The sequence below is a fragment of the Balaenoptera physalus genome (assembly GCF_965194825.1).
Source record: "Balaenoptera physalus genome assembly, chromosome: 5".
Taxonomy (NCBI): domain Eukaryota; kingdom Metazoa; phylum Chordata; class Mammalia; order Artiodactyla; family Balaenopteridae; genus Balaenoptera; species Balaenoptera physalus.
Window position 1 is genome coordinate 130060665 of NC_138884.1, and position 20366 is coordinate 130081030.

Genomic DNA, 20366 nt, shown 5'->3' on the forward strand with positions numbered 1-20366 from the left:
CAAAGTGATTTAGTTATACATATACACATATCCATTCTTTTTCAGATTCTTTTCCCATAGATTATAACAGAATATTGAGTAGAGTTCCCTGTGCTACACAGTAGTTCCTGGTTGATGATCTATTTTATATAAAGTAGTGTGTACATGTTAATACCAAGCTCCTAATTTATCCCTCCCTATCACATTTCCCTTTGGTAACCATAAGTTTGTTTTCAATGTCTGTGAGTCTGTTTCTGTTTTGTAAATAAGTTCATTTGTATCATTTTTTTTCCTTGGCCATGCCACGTGGCCTGTGGGATCTAAGTTCCCCAACCAGAGATTGAACCCAGGCCCTCGGCACTGGAAGCACAGAGTCCTAACCACTGGACAGCCAGGGAATTCCCATTTGTATCAATTTTTTAGATTCCACGTATAAGAGGTATCATGTGAAATTTTCTTTCTCTGTCTTACTTCCACTTAGTATGGTAATCTCTGGGTCCATCCATGTTGCTGCAAATGGCATTATTTCATTCTTTTTTATGGCTGAGTAATATCCATTGAATATATGTACCATATTTTCTTTATCCATTCATCTGTTGATGGCCATTTAGGTTGCATCCATGTCTTCGCTATTGTAAATAGTGCTGCAATGAACATTGGGGTGCAAGTATTTTTCCGAATTATGGTTTTCTCCACATATATGCCCAGGAGTGGGATTGCTGAATCATATGATAGTTCTGTTTTTAGTTTCTTGAGAAACCTCCATACTGTTTTCCAAAATGGTTGTACCAATTTACATTCCCACCAACAATGTAGTAGGGTTCCCTATTCTACACACCCTCTCCAGCATTTATTGTTTGTAGACTTTTTCATGATGGCCATTTTGACCAGTGTGAGGTGATACCTCATTGTGGTTTTGATTTGCATTTCTCTAATAATTAGTGATGTTGAGCATCTTTTCATGGGCTTTTTGGCCATCTGTATGTCTTCTTTGTAGAAATGTCTATTTAGAACTTCTGCCCATTTTTTGATTGAGTTGTTTTGTTGATATTAAGCTGCATGAACTGGTAGTATATTTTGGAGATTAATCCCTTGGTTGCTTCATCTGCAAATATTTTCTCCCATTCAGTGGGCTGTCTTTTCATTTCTTTTATGGTTTCCTTTGCTGTGCAAAAGCTTTTAAGTATAATTAGGTCCCATTTGTTTATTTTTGTTTTTATTTCCATTACTCTAGGAGGCTGATCAAAAAAGATAATGCTGGGATTTATGTCAAAGAGTGTTCTGCCTATGTTTTCCTCTAAGAGTTTTACAGTACCTCGTCTTAGATTTAGGTCTTTAATCTATTTTGAGTTTATTTTTGTGTATGGTATTAGGGAGTGTTCTAATGTCATTCTTTTACATGTAGCTGTCCAGTTTTCCTAGCACCACTTATTGAAGAGACTGTCTTCTCCATTGTGTATTCTTGCCTCCTTTGTCATAGATTAATTGACCATAGGTGCTTGGGTTATTTCTGGGCTTTCTATCCTGTTCTATTAATTTATATTTGTTTTTGTGCCACTACCATACTGTTTTGATGACTGTAGTTTGTAGTACAGTCTGAAGTCAGGGAGCCTAATTCCTCCAGCTCCATTTTTCATCCTCAGGATTGCTTTGGCTATTCAGGGTCTTTTGTGCTTCCATACAAATATTACAATTTTTTGTTCTAGTCCTGTGAAAAATGCCCTTGGTAATTTAATAGGGATTGCACTGAATCTGTAGATTGCCTTGGGTAGTATAGTCATTTTGACAATATTGATTCTTCCAATACAAAAACATGGTATATCTTTCCATCTTTTTGTGTCATCTTTGATTTCTTTCATCAGCATCTTATAGTTTTCAGAGTACAGGTCTTTTGCCTCCTTAGGTAGGTTTATACCTAGGTATTTTATTCTCTTTGATGTGATGGTAAATGAGATTGTTTCCTACATTTCTTTCTGATCTTTCATTGTTAGTGTATAGAAATGCAAGAGATTTCTATGTATTTATTTTGTATCCTGCACCATTACTGAGTTTATTGATGAGCTCTAGTAGTTTTCTGGTGGCATCTTTAGGATTTTCTATGTATAGGATCATGTCATTTGCAAACAGTGACCATTTTACTTCTTTTCCAATTTGAATTCCTTTTATTTCTTTTTCTTCTCTGATTGCTGTGGCTAGGACTTCCAAAACTATGTTGAATAATAGTGGCAAGAGTGGACATCCTTGTCTTGTTCCTGATCTTGGAGGAAATGCTTTCAGGCTTTCACCATTGAGTATGATGTTAGCTGTGGGTCTGTCATATATGGCCTTTATTATGTTGATGTATGTTCCCTCTATGCCAATTTTCTGGAGAGTTTTTATCATAAATGGTGTTGAATTTTGTCAAAAGCTTTTTCTGTATTGAGATGATCATATGGTTTTAATTCTTCAATTTGTTAATGTGGTGTATCACACTGATGGATTTGCAGATATTGAAAAATCCTTGCATTTCTAGGATAAATCCCACTTGATCATGTTGTATGAGCATTTTAATATATTGTTGGATTCCATTTGCTAGTATTTTGTTCAGGATTTTTGCAACTATGTTCATCAGTGATACTGGCCTGTAATTTTCTTTTTTTGTGTGGTATTTTGTCTAGTTTTGGTATCAGGGTGATGGTGGCCTCATAGAATGAGTTTGGGAGTTTTATTTCCTCTGCAATCTTTTAGAACTGTTTCAGAAGGATAGGCATTAGCTATTCTCTAAATATTTGATAAAAATTCACCTGTGAAGCCATCTGGTCCTGGACTTTTGTTTGTTGGGAGTTTTTAAATCACAGTTTCAATCTCATACTTGTGATTGGTTTGTTCATATTTTCTGTTTCTTTCTGATTCAGTCTTGGGAGATAGTACCTTTCTAAGAATTTGTCCGTTTCTTCTAGGTTGTCCATTTTATTGGCATATAGTTGCTTGTAGTAATCTCTTATGATCCTTTCTATTTCTGTGTTGTCAATTGTAAGTTCTTTTTTCATTTCTAATTTTATTGATTTGAGTCCTCTCCCTTTTTTTCTTGTTGAGTCTGCCTGAAGGTTTATCATCAATTTTGCATATCTTCTCAAAGAACCAGCTTTTAGTTTCATTGATCTTTTCTATTGTTTTCTTTCTATTTCATTTACTTCTGCTCTGATCTTTATGATTTCTTTCCTTCTGCTAAGTTTGGGTTTTGCTTGTACTTCTTTCTCTAGGTGCTTTAGGTGTAGTAAGGTTGTTTGAGAGAGATTTTTCTTTCCTGAGGTAAGACTGTATTGCTGTAAAGTTCCCTCTTAGAACTGCTTTTGCTGCATCCCGTAGGTTTAGGATCATCATGTTTTCGTTTTCATTTGTCTCTAGGTATGTTTTGATTTCCTCTTTGATTTCTTTCTTTGGTGATCCATTGGTTGTTTAGTAACATATTGTTTAGCCTCCATGTGTTTGTGTTTTTTACAGTTTTTTTTTTTCCTTGTAGTTGATTTCCAACCTCATAGGGTTGTGGTCAGAAAAGATGTTTGATATGATTTGTTTTCTTAAATTTACTGAGGCTCGATTTGTGGCCCAGCATGTGAGCAATCCTGGAGAATGTTCCATGTGCACTTGAGAAGAATGTGTGCTCTGCTGCTTTTGGTCTATAAATATCAGTGAAGTCCATCTGGTCTAAGGTGTCATTTAAGGCCTGTGTTTCCTTACTGATTTTTCTGTCTGGATGATCTGTCCATTGATGATAGTGGGGTGTTAAATTCCCCAACTATTATTGTGTTACTGTCGATTTTTCCTTTTGATTTCCATCTGCATGGAATAGCTTTTTCCATCCCCTCACTTTCAGTCTGTATGTGTCCCTAGATCTGAAGTGGGTCTCTTGTAGACAGCATATATGTGTGGAAATCAAAAGAAAGCTGGAGTAACAATACTCACATCAGACAAAATAGAGTTTAAAATAAAGACTGTTACAACAAAGAAGGACACTACATAATGATCAAGAGATCAATCCGAAAAGAAGGTACAACTGTAAATACATATGGGCCCAACATAGAAGCACCTCAATATATAAGGCAAACACTATAACAGGCTAACAAGGAGAAATCGACAGTAACACAAAAATAGTTGGGGAATTTAACACCCCACTATCATCAATGGACAGATCATCCAGACAGAAATATCGATAAGGAAACAGAGGCCTTAAATGACACATTAGACTAGATGGACTTCACTGATATTTATAGAGCATTCCATCCAAAAGCAGCAGAGTACACATTCTTCTCAAGTGCACATGGAACGTTCTCCAGAATTGCTCACATGCTGGGCCACAAATCAAGCCTTGGTAATTTAAGAAAACTAAAATCATATGAAGCATCTTTTTCAACCACAACCCTATGAGGTTAGAAATCAACTACAAGAAAAAAAACTAAAAAACACAAACACATGGAGGGTAAACAATATGTTACTAAACAAACAACCAATGGATCACCAAAGAAATCAAAGAGGAAATCAAAAAATACCTAGAGACAAATGAAAACGAAAACACAAAGATCCTAAACCTATAGGATGCAGCAAAAGCAGTTCTAAGAGGGAAGTATATAACAATACATTCTTACCTCAGGAAACAAGAATAATCTCAAATAATCAACCTAACCTTACAGCTAAAGCAACTAGAGAAAGAAGAACAAACAAAACCCAAAGTTAGTAGAAGGAAAGAAATCATAAGATCAGAGCAGAAATAAATGAAATAGAAAGAAAACAATAGAAAAGATCAATGAAACTAAAAGCTGGTTCATTGAAAAGATAAACAAAATTGATAAACCTTTAGCCAGACTCAAAACCTTTTGCACAGCAAAGCAAACCACAAATAAAATGAAAAGACAACCCACAGAATGGGAGAAAATATTTGCAAGCAATGTAACCAACAAGGGATTAATCTCCAAAATTTAAAAACAAACAAACAAACAGCTCATGTGGCTCAATATAAAAAAAAGAAAAAACCCAATCAGAAAATGGGCAGAAGACCTGTATAGCCATTTATCCAAAGAAGATGACATACAGATGGCCAACAGGCACATGAAAAGATGCTCAACATCACTAACTAACTATTAGAGAAATGCAAATCAAAACTACACACCAGTCAGATGGCTGTCATCAAAAAGTCTACAAACAATAAATGCTAGAGAGGGTGTGGAGAAAAGGGAACCCTCCTACACTGTTGGTGGCAATGTAAATTGGTACAGTCACTAACTATGGAGTACAGTTTGGAGGTTCCTTAAGAAACTAAAAATAAAGCTACCATATGATCCAGCAATCCCACTACTGGGCATGTATACAGAGAAAAAGATAGTTGGAAAGGATACATGCACCCTAATATTCATTGCAGCACTGTTTACAGTAGCCAAGACATGGAAGCAACCTAAATGTCCATCAATGGATGAATGAATAAAGAAGATGTGGTACATATATACAATAGAATATTACTCAGCCATTTTTTAAAAAAATGAAATAATGCCATTTGTAGAAACATGGATGGACCTGGAGATTATCATACTAAGTGAAGTAAGTCTGACAGAGAAAGATAAATATCATATATTATTTATATGCAGAATCTAAAAAAAAAATGATACAAATGAACTTATTTACAAAACAGAAAGAGACTAAACAGACACAGAGGATGAACTTTTTGTTACCTGGGGGGAAGGGTGGGGGGAGGGACAGATTTGTAGTTTGGGATTGACATGTACACACTGCTATATTTAAAACAGATAACCAACAGGGAACTACTGTATAGCACAGGGAACTTTGCTCAATACTCTGTTATAACTTAAATGGGAAAGAATTTGAAAAAGAATAGATACATGTATATGTATAACTGAATCACTTTACTGTACACCTGAAAGTTACACATTGTTAATCAACTATACTCCATTATAACATAAAAATAAAAAATACACAGAGTGGCAGATTGGATTAAAAAACAAGACCATACAATATGCTGCCTACAAGAGGCCCACTTTAGGGTGAAGGACACAAACAGATTGAAAGTGACAGGATGGAAAAAGACATTTCATGCAAATGGGAATGAGAAGAAAGCAGGGCACAATACTCATATCAAACAAAACAGACTTTGAAACAAAGGCCATAAAGAAGGATACTACATAATGATAAAAGGATCAATGCAAGAAGAGGATTTTACAATCATCAACATATATGCACCTAATATTGGAGCACCCAAATACATAAGACAAATACTAACAGACATAAAGGGAGAAATTGACAGGAATACAATAATAGTAGGAGGCTTTAACACCACACTCACATCAATGGACAGATCTTGTAGACAGAAAATCAACACGGCAACAGAGATCCTAAATGATACAACAGAACAGACTTAATTCATATTTTCAGGACATTACATCCCAAAAAGAACAAAAAAAAAAAAAACCCCAGAATACACATTCTTTTCAAGTGCACATGGAACGTTCTCTAGGACTGACCACATACCAGGGAACAAAACAGGACTCAACAAATTTAAGAGTACAGAAATTATCTCAAGCATCTTTTCTGAACACAATGGCATGAAACTAGGTATCAACTGCAGAACAAGACATGAGAAAAAAAACCAATTACATGGAGACTAAAAATGCTATACTGAAAAACCAATGGGTCAACAATGAAATCAAAGAAGAAATTAAAGGATACCTTGAGACAAATGACAATGAAAACACAACCATACAAAATCTATGGGATGCAGCGCAAGCCAAGTCTTAGAGGGAAGTTCATAGCAATAGAGGCCTTCCTCAAAAAACAAGAAAAATCTCAAGTAAACAACCTAACCTACCACTTAAAAGAATTAGAAAAAGAAGAACAAACAAAACCTAAAATCAGAAAAAAGGAAATAATAAAAATCAGAGAGGAAATAAATAAAATAATTTTAAAAAATAGAAAAAAATCAATAAAGCCAAGAGCTGGTTCTTTGAAAGAGTAAAGAAGATTGACAAACTCTGGCCATGCTCACCAAGAAAAGAGAGAGAATCCAAATAAACAAAATAAGAAATGAAAAAGGAACACAATAACTGATACCAAGAAATAGAAAAAATCATAAGGGACTACTATGAACATTATATGCCAACAAATTTGGCAACCTAGAAGAAATGGACAGGTTTCTAGAAACATAGAGCCCACCAAAATTGAATCAGGAAGAAATAGATATTTTGAACAGACCAATCACTAGAAGTGAAATAGAATCTGTAATTTTAAAATTCTCTACAAACAAAACTCCAGGACCAGATGGCTTCACAGATGAATTCTACCAAACATAGAAAGAAGAACTTATACCAATCCTTCTCAAACTCTTCCAAAAAATTGAAGAGGAGGGAACACTCCCAAAGACATTCTATGAAGCCACCATCACCCTGATACCAAAACCAAAGACACCACCAAAAAAATTAGAGGCCAATATCCTTGATGAATATAAATGAAAAAATTCTCAACAAAATATTAGGAAACCAAATCCAACAACACATAAAAAAGATCATACACCATGATCAAGTGGGATTCATCCCACATTCACAAGGATGGTTCAACATCTGCAAATCAGTCAGTGTGATACACCACATAAACAAAAGAAAAGACAAAAATCACATGTTCATCTCAATAGGTGCAGAAAAAGCATTTGATAAAACTCAACATCTATTCATGATAAAAATTCTTACCAAAGGAGGTATAGAGGGACCATATCTCAACATAATAAAAGCTATTTATGACAAACCCACAGCTAACATCAGAGTCAATGGTGAAAAGCTGACAGCCTTCTTACTGAAATCTGGAACAAGGATGCCCATGGGGTCTCATCACTTCTATTCAACATAGTATTGGAAGTCCTAGCCACAGCAATCAGACAAGAAAAAGAAATAAATGGTATTCAAATTGGAAGGGAAGAGATAAAATTGTCATTTTATACAGATGACATGATACTATATAGAGAAAACCCTAAAAATGCCACACAACTACTAGAACTGATAAATTCAGCAGGGTAGCAGGACACAAGATTAACATACAGAAATCAGTTGATTTTCTTTACACTAAAAATGAGATATCAGAAAGGGAATGTATAAAACAATACCTTTTAAAATCCCACCCCCGTAAGTAAAATACTTAGGAATAAACCTGACTAAGGAGGTGAAAGACTGACAACTATAAAACATTAAAAAAGGAAATTGAAGATGATTCAAAGAAATGGAAAGATATCCCATGCTCTTGGATTGGAAGAATATTGTTAAAATGGCCATACTACCCAAAGCAATCTACAGATTTAATGTGATTCTTATCAAATTACTCATGGTATTTTTCACAGACCTAGAATAAATAATCCTAAAATTTATATGGAATCACCCAGTTTCTGTTACTTGATATTATAGCAGAGTTTCATTTTGGTGTGAGCTATGGCATTTAAAATATGAACAATATAATAGCGTTGTTCCCCTTTGAACACTTGGGTACTACTACTTTGTTAGTGTAGAGGTAGGTAGCTCAAGTATAAAGTCAAAATTATTGATTAGATTGTGCTTTAGTAAAATGTAGTTTAAGCAGAATAAAATAATATCTGATAATCTAGGAATTAACAAAAATCTTATTTTTATGCTTAAGTTAAAAGAACAGGTCATTTCTAAAAGTATGATAATTCTAAACTGACATAGTGTTTAAGAATTTTCAAAAACATTCCTAAATGAAATGCTTCTGTCACCATAATTATGTCAGGGATACACAATTTAAAACTTGTCTAATTTGGCTTGTGACAAGTTCGCTTCAAGGTATGAGCTGGAATGTTGGGGAGTAGTGGAAGTTTCTGAATAGCATATATATAAGAGATTTACCTGGAGGAATACTAGGGTAATTTTATTTATTTGAACTCCAGTTATGTGCCAGGCATCCTTTGCAGAAATATATGCATTTTCTGACTTATTTCTCACAACAAAACCAACAAGCGGATACTAATAAATCCATTTTACTGTTAAGGAAATTGACATAATTCAGCTGATAAATGTTACAATTTATCATTTTTCCAAATTTATGATCCTTCAACCCTTTTTATGTCCATCCTTCCCTTTCAAATGGGAAAACAGTTGATTTTCACCTCTTGATTTTTTTTCCATGTCTAAAATAGGTTTAATCCCTTTCTATCCTTTCTTCCTTCCCTTCCTCCTTTCCTCTTTCCTTCCCTCTTTTTAAGTATGAGAGAATTGTGGATTTATATAACTTCGAATTTCAGGTAAAATATATTTTGTAACTAAATTCTCAGTGGTTTGTTACACTATACCTTTGTTAAAGTACTTCCTCAAAGCAGGAGTGTATAGGATATTTTGTGGCTATAACTTATCTTATTGTCTGATTAAAACATGAAATTTGGTTATGTACTGTTCAATTTTGTGTGTGTATTTTAAATTCCCATGATATGTGTGTGCATTTGCAATAGACCATCCAGGAAACAAGCTAAAAATATTATTTATAAAGGTGAAATATACAAGAAATGTGGAAATATGCTATTAATTTAATACTTAAATAAGCTGTTGAAAATTTGTCTCTAATTATGAACTATATGTAACACTTATCTCAAATTCAATGACTTTGGTCCCCCTCCCCAAAATATATTTTCCTTATTTTTCTGACTCAGCTAATTTTGGTCTAACTGAACATTGGTTTTAACTTACTCATTGAATATCAATATAAATATGCACCATCATATGTATGTACGTAAGTTATAAATAACTCCTTTAAAGGAGTACTTAATGTGTCAGACATTTAGAAGATCCCATCCTTTTCTACATATGTGTAAAACTCAGACTCAGAGTGGTGTTGTATAAGCGTGATGTGATTGATCTCCAGTAAAAGAAAGAGAAGGCATGAGATGGAGGGTTGATCTCAACTCTATCATATATAAGCCTTAGGAAAGACATTTGAGTTCTTACATTGCAATACTCTTACCTGAAATTTTAATTCCAACCTACCCATTTTTAGAAGGGTATTGTTGTACTCCCGTCTGTAGGACATACCTGTGGAATTCTTCTTTTATCCTCATGACTCTCTCTCAGGATCTGTAGTCGAAACAAGACGCATGCCCTTTACAGAGCCGGCACAATTAGGGGTAAGATCTGCAACTTAGAAAACTATGGAATAGTGTTTCTCAGTATAGAGCCAATTGGCTCAACTCACATACTTAGTCTAATAATACCCTAATCAACTAAATTCGTCTGCCCCAATTTCATATTTTATAGTCAGGACAGAAAGGATACAACTTAATATCTTAAATATCATAACTTGAGTCTGGGAACAATACCAACTTGTCACTCTCAGGACCCAGCTGACGGTGAAACTGGAGACTACACGAAGTTATGCAGCAGCTGAAACTGCACAAGAAATGGATTCCACGTGAGAAGAGCAGGAAAGGCTGAAAGTGACACTGAAGGGTGTTGCACTCGACACTGCTTTACTTTATGTTACATTCTGGAGACAGACAGTGGTGTATTTGCCAGGTAGAAGGTGACCTGTGAACAGTTATTATGTGCTAAACCTGACTACCAGAAAGTAACGTCAGAAGATTTCCTACATTTCAATAATAAAACTAGATTTAAGACAGTCAAAAGTAGTGATTGATTTCTGCAAAATTTAATTTTTCAGAATTTCTAATTACTATATGTAATATTCCATAAAAGACTCATCAATTTGCTAATTTAAATAAAAGTTTTAGACTCAATTAAGTGTGATTTTGTTCCCCATGCTTTTATGTTCCTACTTAGCATAGGAAACTGTACAGTTTGCTTCAATTTCATAAAAATTAGTTTCAGACTTTTGTTCATCAAAGACAGTTTCAGCTCTCCAGGTGCTAATACTTACTTTAGAAAGGAAAAACAAATATCGAGTTGGAGGTCAACGTACTTCCCTTTTGATGGGTTGCTTTATCTAATATTAAAAAATGAACAAAGGACATTATTGTTTCAACAACTAAATCCCAATAATGGTGGTGTATTCATTCAGATATCAGCAGTTACACTTGCGTCCATGGTATCAAAGCCCCAGGAATACTTAAGGAATCTCTTTTGTTTCAAGTTGTGCATCAGCAGCTACCATAGGTCAGCAAGAACCATACAAAGGAGGGTCTTGAATTATATCTACAATGTCAGGCTTTTATCAGATTTACACATTGGTGATGATGAATTTCATATGTTAGGTGTAAAGAACAAACTGCTCCCTAAGTACAGACTCCAATACAAGCCCAGTGTGCCATATGAAGGCTAGATGAGACTAGAAAAGGCAGGACAGATTCATCATCACAAAATGAAAAGCACACAGCAATTTCAGAGGATAAAAATGTGAAATCTTACCATAAGTCCTTTATTAGAAACATCCAAAATGTACATATACTCTAAGAATAGTCTGTAGTAGAAGAATGGGGGGAAAAGGTATGCCAGTCAAAACATTATGTAAAAGATATCACATGAAATTAACTTTAAGGAATAGAGCATTATTTGATGTTCTCCAAGAAGACAAAATTTTAAAATGAGGTGTCCACTACAAGCTGGAATTCTCTTCATTTTTATATTATTTTGCAGAGGCAAATGCGTTTTGTGTGTGTGTGTGCTTACTACGTAATTAATTCCTAGTAAGTCTACAGTGTTTCTTGTCAGAAACAGTGATATTCTTTATAAACTCCTTTACATTAATTTAGATCATCAAGTTTCAGTGGTCCCATGTCCCTTCTCAATTTTCAGCACAAGAATGGTCAATATTACCTAAAATCTTAGTTTCCTTCTGCTATGGAATATACCAAGGTGGCATCAAAACTTACTCTAAGTGCCTAAATGTTTGCAGGGTTAGGAAGTTAAATATACCAAAAGTATTTAGGAAGCCTATTTTGTAACAAATATAAACATTTTTATATATGCTGTTTTACAGTATTGTGTTAAGCATTTTTTTAAAAAACGTAGAAAGTAAACTTTGACACTGCATCAGCAGCACCATTCTGGTATAAGATCCCCTTTGCATTCTGTACTAGTCCATGGGCCTAGGAAATCTAGAATATTCTGACACGGCCCAGACTGAAGGCTCCAGAGTTAGTTTTTTATTCTGTCATACAACAAATTAACAACCAGCAGTGATAACACAGTTTTGAGCCCAAGATAGTTAAGGCTATGAAAATTCCAAAGAACTATTGCATCAGCTAGTTAAATGAATTCTGACAGATCAAAGTTAAATGAATGTATCATTTCTAAATCTGCTACTTGGAGAATCACGATGATGATGATGATGATTTTTTTGTATCAGGGAAACCTCACAAGATTGAGACAACACCAAAATGATGAAATGCCACTTTTAAAAAAAGGAACACCTAAATCATTAGCCATAACTTTAATCATCCTTAAATTATATTTGTGAATATCAGAAATAATATTATAAGTCACGTTTCTTTTATTAGTAGTAATGTTGCTTTTCACACGGTGCTTATGTTTGACCAAGAATGAGATGAGAATTAAAGACCGTGTTCTCTCTTGTGGCCCTGAAATCAACTCGGCTTAACTGTAGAGATACTTTCCAGATCTAGAAATGCTTAGAAGTAAATTGTAAAACAGGAGGTCTGGGAGTAATGGCAATTACATTTTCTTCTTTCATCAAAAACAACTTTAAAATGTTCATTTGGATTTTACGATAGAACTGTGCTAGTGACGGTCCTGTAGTAAAATACAGTGCTAACCCCAACTGTGGTAGTGATTATATAGATTATAGATTGATAATAAAATAAAATGCTATTCAAGTTCTGCTATATTCACAAATACTGCATTTATATATGTACATGCAAATAAACCTCAATATTAATGATAAAATCTTAGGGTTTTAAATAGACACATTTCCTCCTACCTACCCATCTCCATATATTCACAACCCCAAGATGAGTTTTCACAAGCAACATTTAGATTTGTGAAGGAAAAAAACGAATATTTCCAGTACCTATCCTCTTTTCCTCCCTCCCTTTCAGCTTTGGGAGAGGCAGCAGCACATAAAATTGAATGCAAAAACTAAGGTTATAAGACCTTCTGTGATCCGTATTCACACTTATCCAATGAGTCGGCTGCCAAATAGGTCAGAAGAGTTTTGAACAAAGTAATATATTTGCATATAAGCGCTTCATAAAAGTGATCCTCTGCATACACACACACACACAACGGATATAGAAAATGTTTCTTAGAAGTAGCATTTTAACTATCCTGTGTAAACCCAAGAATGAATCACCAATGAATACGTTTATGCTGCAACTGTTAATCATGATTAATCAACAAAGTGTTCGGTATAGCCAACAACTACCTCCCCCCACCAAAAAAAAAAAAAAGGAATGGAAAAAAAAAATAGAAACCAGTGATTGTAAAGCAAAAAGAAATTCTAGATATACAAATATCTTGAATGTTAATATACAAAGATATAAAAACATATCTGAACCTACCCGTATTATTGAATACCTTTCAAAATTATTTAGCCCTGACTTCAGGGTAAGAATTTGGCCTTTTCCCAAGATAGTACAGGAGCCATAACCTTCTACAGCAGAAAAGAAGAGAAAGATACTTCAAAGTGAGTACCTGCACGCCAGCTTGCCTCTAAGTCTTTCCCTCTATGATTGTCTTATTTATGCTCTTAATTTCTCAATCAAACCAAATCACTTATCTTTTTGTTATTGCTAAGTGATTTAAAAGTTCCAGGGTACAAATACTAATATATCTGAAATGCTTATAAATAATCAGTCATCTTTTGGATAAAAGGTGACAGCACGCAAATAGTCTTTTAAGGACCTGTTTTGGTTTCAGTGCTTTGAAAAGAAAGGATGGTGTACCAGTAGGTCTCTCCACACCATTTTCTCAAGTTTTGCTTGACTACAAACCTTCAGCCTGATCAGGTCCAGCACCTAGTCCTCATCAGCTCACTCCGCAGCATGGACATAACATGGTTTTGAGGGTAATTTCCTCAGCAGCCCTGTAAATTGTGAGTCACTGAGATTATACAAAATTGGTATTTGGCTTCCTTTCAAGTTTCACATTCATCACATAATCGGGCTATGAAGCATCCCATACAGAGAAGGCAGCATCCAAAGGAATGAGCAGAACGTGTTTAAATAATACACACTACTAAATTTTACAGCTGTCCTTTTATATTCAAATGATATTAAGCACACTGTCATGTTAAATGGAAAACACTTTAAATCTAAAAATATACTACTGAAACAAATGACACAGTGAGAAGAAACAAGACCGAAATCTATTTGCATAAAATACAGGCTATAATTTCAGAACAAATGCTACCTATAGCCATACTTAGATATCTTCTAAATTATAATCTGGGCATTTATATTTTTAAAAATTGTCTCTGGTGAGTCTCAAATTTAGTATTTTCACAGAGTTTAAACACCTATAATGAATCTTTATGTTTCTTTTTAAAATTGCAACTGAGCATAAATATAATTCTACAACAAGATTCCTGGCTTCAAAGAACTGTCTTCAGATAACCTTTCTCCAGAAATCATTAGAACTAAAAAACTTCCTTAAAATTACACTTCCTCTCTCTTTTGAATGGTCTCCAAAGAGGAAAGTTCATGAATTGGGCTTCATTTTAATTTTTTTCTGGTTTTTGGGTTCTTCTACACTGCTTTGACAACACTATTACATTTTATCATATCTTCTCCCAAAACAAGCTGTTCATTGTATGTTGCTCTCAAGCATTGAATTGAAATATAACCTAAAGGAAGAAATTATGCTTCTTGCTTCAGTTCCCCTTAAGCATCAGTGATAATTTCAATCATAACAATTGCCAGGTTTATGTTTTTTATTCTGGATTCCTAATTATATAGGATTGAGAGTAATTCAAAAGTGTTTCAGAATCATCTACTGCCAAGATTCTGAAAAACGTCTTTTGTGAAACAGAATGTAAATGCTCTGAGGACTCTGCTATGTCTGTACTAACATGTTCTGTGCACATTTATGAAATGAGAGGGTAAAGGGCCAGGTGTATCATGACTAATACTGTAATACACCTACCGTCCTGTTACCCTGTCAGTCAGCAGATAATGAGAACCTATTTTGTTTCCATTTTTCGTTATATATATTTATATATTGTTAATTTCTAAAGCTCGCTAGTATAAACTCAGGAGGATCAGCCTGATAAATATTTAAGTGTTATGGTCATTTTTGTGTTGATCTTATCTAGACCATGAATGTCAGCATATGAATGATGAGAGGAAATAATGTTTCCTGAGAATTGTCTAAAATGAGCAACATTTCAATTGATGTTTTAGTTCTTAGATACCTCTTTATTTTAAACTGATCTGTTATAAGGAGCTATTTATTAAATAAGATCAACTTTTGGCCTGTTTTAGCAAGTTTTATCCTGTTATCATGCTTGAGACTTTGAAAACTCTTGCCCCTTATCCTTATCTGCAGTGAAATATCTTGGAAACCTTAATCTCTTTCTGGCTAAACTAGTAATAACCAGTTGCAATAACCAGCATCACAAGTGCACACACACACAGACACACATACACACACAAGGATAACAATAAAATAAAAAAGCCTAATAACGGAGTATGTTAATAAACTTCACTATAGAGAGATGGCCAAGAAGAAGAGCCATGGCTCCTTTTTCCATTTTTATAAGACACAACACAAGTAGTATTTTGGAAGGCTACAAAGTTATTTTTTTCCATTTGTACCATTTCTTGACAAAAGTAGGGTTTTTTTTTTTTAATTTTGCATATGTATCTACAGACTCTAAAGGTAGGCAAATAAGAACTGTGAGACCAGTGAATTACTTTTGGCTACTTCTGCTACGCTAATCAGCTGAGAGAAATCTGGGTTTCGTATTAGGAGCCCTTCTGAATGGCTTAATTCCTTTACAGCTACCATTAGCTGTCGGCCTCTCCATGGATATTGTCCATGTGCACTTTGAGGTAGTCATTCCTTGTAAACTTCTTATGGCAAAACTGGCATTCTGCCAGTGGACGATTGGGATTATGAGTCATCTTGTGTCGGATCAGCATTTTCTTCAGGCTAAAAGCCAAGTCACAAACCTAGAAAAGACCCAAAGATACCAATCATATTATACTGAAAAATCTGAAGATACACCAAGTTATCACTTACACAAAATACAATATGCAAATTCCTATTATCAAGTATATACTGACAGGCATAAGAACAAAAGTGCTCTTGAAATAAATGGAACTTAACATCCAAGGTAAAAGGTAAAGAAAATTAATTATAGTTCCAAGAGTTGTTTGCGTTTAACGTGTGTCCTCTGCATCCCAACCACTCTCCCTTCCCCCAGCTACTATATTTTTAAACATCTCTAAAGACACAGCTCCCTGGAAACGGTATCTTTCTCCCCATAATTCAGTGTATTGACAATTTCATGTTAAACCTCTTAAACAAAATGCCTGGCTCTAGAGGGCATCTTTCTAGTATATGGCATAAATAGCACAAGACATGTCTCACCAGTGATCCCTTCAATTTGGACCCATTTGTGAAGTAAAAGGTTAACACTGCTTTAAGCATCCTAAGCAGAAGTTCATTATCCACTATTCCAGTTCTTTATTTCCAATTAAAAATACTTCACATTTTCTTCATGTAAGCTCTGCGACATTGCCACCTGACTCAACAGACATTAAACAGCCCAATCATTTAAAATATTAAATTAACCAAGAAGATGTGAGGCATAGTTATTCAAAAATAAAAATGAAATGGAATTCTTTTATAATACCAAATTTTCATTCAAAGTTTGGTGTTATTCACAAAAATTCCATTTACATGAAATTCTTCAAAAGCACATGCACTGTAAAATAAAATACTTAAATAATGTGAAAATTCCCTGAAAAACATAGTGAATATAATGGGAGAGGTAAAGCCTTGTAAAAAATACTGGAAAGAAAGCTGAAGTTCTCAATGAGGTGAAGCATGTGAAAATACAAAAGCAAATAAAAAATTCACTCTCTCTTTATGGGAGAAGGGGGATTTTACATTCTCAGCAACAAGAAACACAGAAGGGCAAGCCCCCAGTTTGGTGAGGAGAGGGAGTAATCCAATAATAATGGTATTCTGAATTACACATTATTAGCATAGTTTGACATAAAGAAAATAAGTTTTAGAGTTTGCTATAGACTGAATGTTGGTGTCCTTTGCTATGGACTGAACGTTTGTGTTCCCTCAAAATTCATAAGTTAAAGCCCTAATCCTTAATGTGATGGTGTTTGAGGTGCAGCCACTGTGAGATAATTAGGGTTAGATGAGCTCATGAGGGTGGAGTGATGGGACTAATGCCCTTATAAAAATGGGAAGCAACAGATTCTCCCTCTCTCTCTCTCTCTCTGCATGCACACACCAAGGAAGGCCATGTGAGGCATAACCAGGAAGAAGGCCCTCACTAAAAACCCAACTACTCTGGCACCCTGACCTCAGATCCATGAAGGCAGGGAATCTTCATATATTTTATTCACTCATATATCCTAAGGGATAAGACAGTGCCTACAGAGTAGCACTAAATAAGTATTTCTTGAATTAACTAACCAAGTTTCAACCTGATTCTATCACTTCCTAAGGAAGTTTAAATGAACAAACTATGCCTTTTAACTTCAGTTCCCTCACCTATAAAATGATCACAATGATCATTATCTCACAGAATTAATACTAAGATTAAATGAGGTAATCTACACAAATGGATGTTGTATTGAAGACACCCAATAAATGTTAGTGCCTAGTTTTTCTCTTTCATCTTCTCTGGCAAAAAGAATCATCAGCAGGTTGGAAAGAAGAGACTACAACAGCTACCACATGTGGGGTCCGAGAGAGAACACAGCTACTATAAAGAGTAGCAGCTCCCTGCAATATACAAATGATTTTAAAGGAAACAGAATAATTTTCCATGACAAACATAATGCTTCCAATCAATCTGAGGAAAGGACGTTTTTCTTGTGAAATAACTTTGTAAACATAAGTTTTACAATCATAATTTAAAACAGACTATACACCTTTAAAGTCACTGAAAAACAAAGCCAGGTAAGTTCACATCATGCAGTAAAAATCAGGGGATAAAAAGGAAAGACCCAGGAACATGAAAGAGCATAAAATACAATGACAGACTATATAATACATGAGTTATGATAAGTGATATAAAATACTGAGTACCCTTAAAGGCTCTGAAATTAGGGTAAAATGGAAAATGCAAACACATGCTATTTTCAAGAAATGTACTTAAAACAACACACACACCCAAACATAATTTTACAAGGGGGATTGGAATGTGCCTAAGTGTAGAAAATGGTGCTGATGAGAGTGCAATGGTACTGAGTAGCCCTTCCTCAAAAGCACCTTGGACGGACAGAGATTATTACTATTAGTATTTTCACAAGCCTTAAAAGAACCAGGAGTACTACCAGTATGATAGCTCCTAGTCAAAGATGTATATACAAGATGTTCATCCCAGAATTATTTATAAAAGTGGAGTATTACAAATAACTTATTTGCCCAAAGTTAATGAGTATATTCATTTTGATATAACAAGATGAAGAGATACTACTCAGCTGTTAAAAAAAGATCATACTTCAAAAAATATGTAAAGGCAAGGGAAAATGTAAAGGGAAGAAAACAGAATAAGATTAATGCACAATTTACAATACTGAAATAAAGACGGTAACTGTATCTGTATAAATAAGTATTGGAGGAAAATATCAAGAGATTAATGTTCATATTAGTTGACATCAGTTGAGAAATTTGGAATCATTTTATTTCTGTCTTTATTCCCTTCTGTGTTTCCTAATTTTTCTGGAACAAAAAAGGAAACAAACTTCCAAATATTACTTTGGAATGAAAAAAATACCGTTGGCTGAGTGAAGGTTCTCCATCCTCATCTTCCACGCGTGCCTCAAGGCCACTGCCATCACACTTATGCGTCAAGTGCTTTAACTCCCTAAACAGCTTTGAGAGGTCACCAACTACCTCCACATGGCTAAATGGAACGGGGACTCCTGCATCCTCATTTAACATGAAGTTTCAGTATCATCTGACATACCTGGCCACTCCCCTCCTGCCTTTCATTTAGTGTCCGTAAGGACCTATTCTCCTTGTTTTCCTTCTATTTTCCCCTCCACTTTCCTGTACAGGCTCCTCCTCCACCCTAACCTTGAAGTTTGGATCTCAGTGCCTGTTCCTCAGCCCACTTCTTCGTTCATTAGGCGTTTCCTCCCCTGGTGATCTTCATCATCGTCGTGCTCTGTGTTACTGTTTATGTGGAGATCACTCGCCAGTATCTTATCTCTGAAGCCAGTCCTCTCTCCTGATCTGCACAGGGGAGGATCTAACTGCCTGCTGGACAGCTCACTGGGGCTGCAAACTTAGTAAGTCAAAAGTTGAACTGGAGTCGAAAAAATACAACGAACTAGTGAATATGACAAAAAAGAAGCAGACTCACAGATACAGAGAACAAACTAGTGGTTACCAGTGGGGAGAGGGAAGGAGAGAGGGGCAATATAGTGGTAAGGGATTAAGAGGTACAAACTATAGGGTTATAAATTAAGCTACAAAGATATACTGTACAACACAGGAAATATTGCAAATATTTTATAATAACTACAAATGGAATATAACCTTTAAAAATTGTGAATCACTATATTGTACACCTGTAACTTATATAACATTGTATATCAACTATACTTCAATTAAGAAAAAGACTCTTTGTCTCCCAAATCTAATTCTCAAAACAAAAATGTGCCATCCATCTGACACTTGCTGGAAATCTGGCAGTCAGCCTTGATCCAATGTCTCCCTCATCCCCACCTCATTTAGTCAATTACCACTTCTTCCCTGTACACATTTCTAGAAGACATTTAATTGTCTCCATCTGTGCTGCCACAGCCTGAGTGAAAACCATTACCTGCCTAGACCAGTGCTTCTCTAGCAATAAGAAAACGTTTCAGCATGCACCTATTATCTGTATTTTTAAATAAAATATACCAAGTGTACTAAGGTATTTATAAGTTATATTATTAGAGACAAACTTTTAAGAGAATGTGAAAAAGATGAAATAAACGTTTTTGTATTAATAATTATGACTTCATATTTTCATTAGGCAACATCTAAGATATGATATTTAGGGTCAAAGTAATTTTTAACAAAAATGTAGACAAATACATATTTCAAATGTCTTCTGGATAATTTCAGTTTTTTGGTTTACTTTTTTCCAGATACGACGGTGGCATTTTTTTAATCTAAATTTGCTGCTGACTAGTAATATTAACTCTGTTGTTTTCTTTTTGTTACCTTGTGTCTGTATTATTAATATTATTTTCAATCTGT

The 20366-nt window shown here is 34.7% G+C and overlaps 1 protein-coding gene and 1 long non-coding RNA gene across 3 annotated transcripts in view; one reads left to right on the forward strand and one right to left on the reverse strand.

The window, feature by feature from the left end:
- The window catches only part of LOC309661398, a 461885-nt gene that overhangs the window by 141684 nt on the left and 299835 nt on the right, over positions 1–20366 (forward strand). The window lies entirely within an intron of this gene.
- PRDM5 (PR/SET domain 5) overlaps positions 967–20366 on the reverse strand; it is a 219351-nt gene continuing 199951 nt past the window's right edge. For both annotated transcript variants that reach the window (XM_082462852.1, XM_082462853.1), the window contains exon 16: positions 967–16093. In XM_082462852.1, the coding sequence (XP_082318978.1) occupies positions 15929–16093 (165 nt within the window). In that variant the 3' untranslated portion in view covers positions 967–15928. The remainder of the gene's footprint in view (positions 16094–20366) is intronic.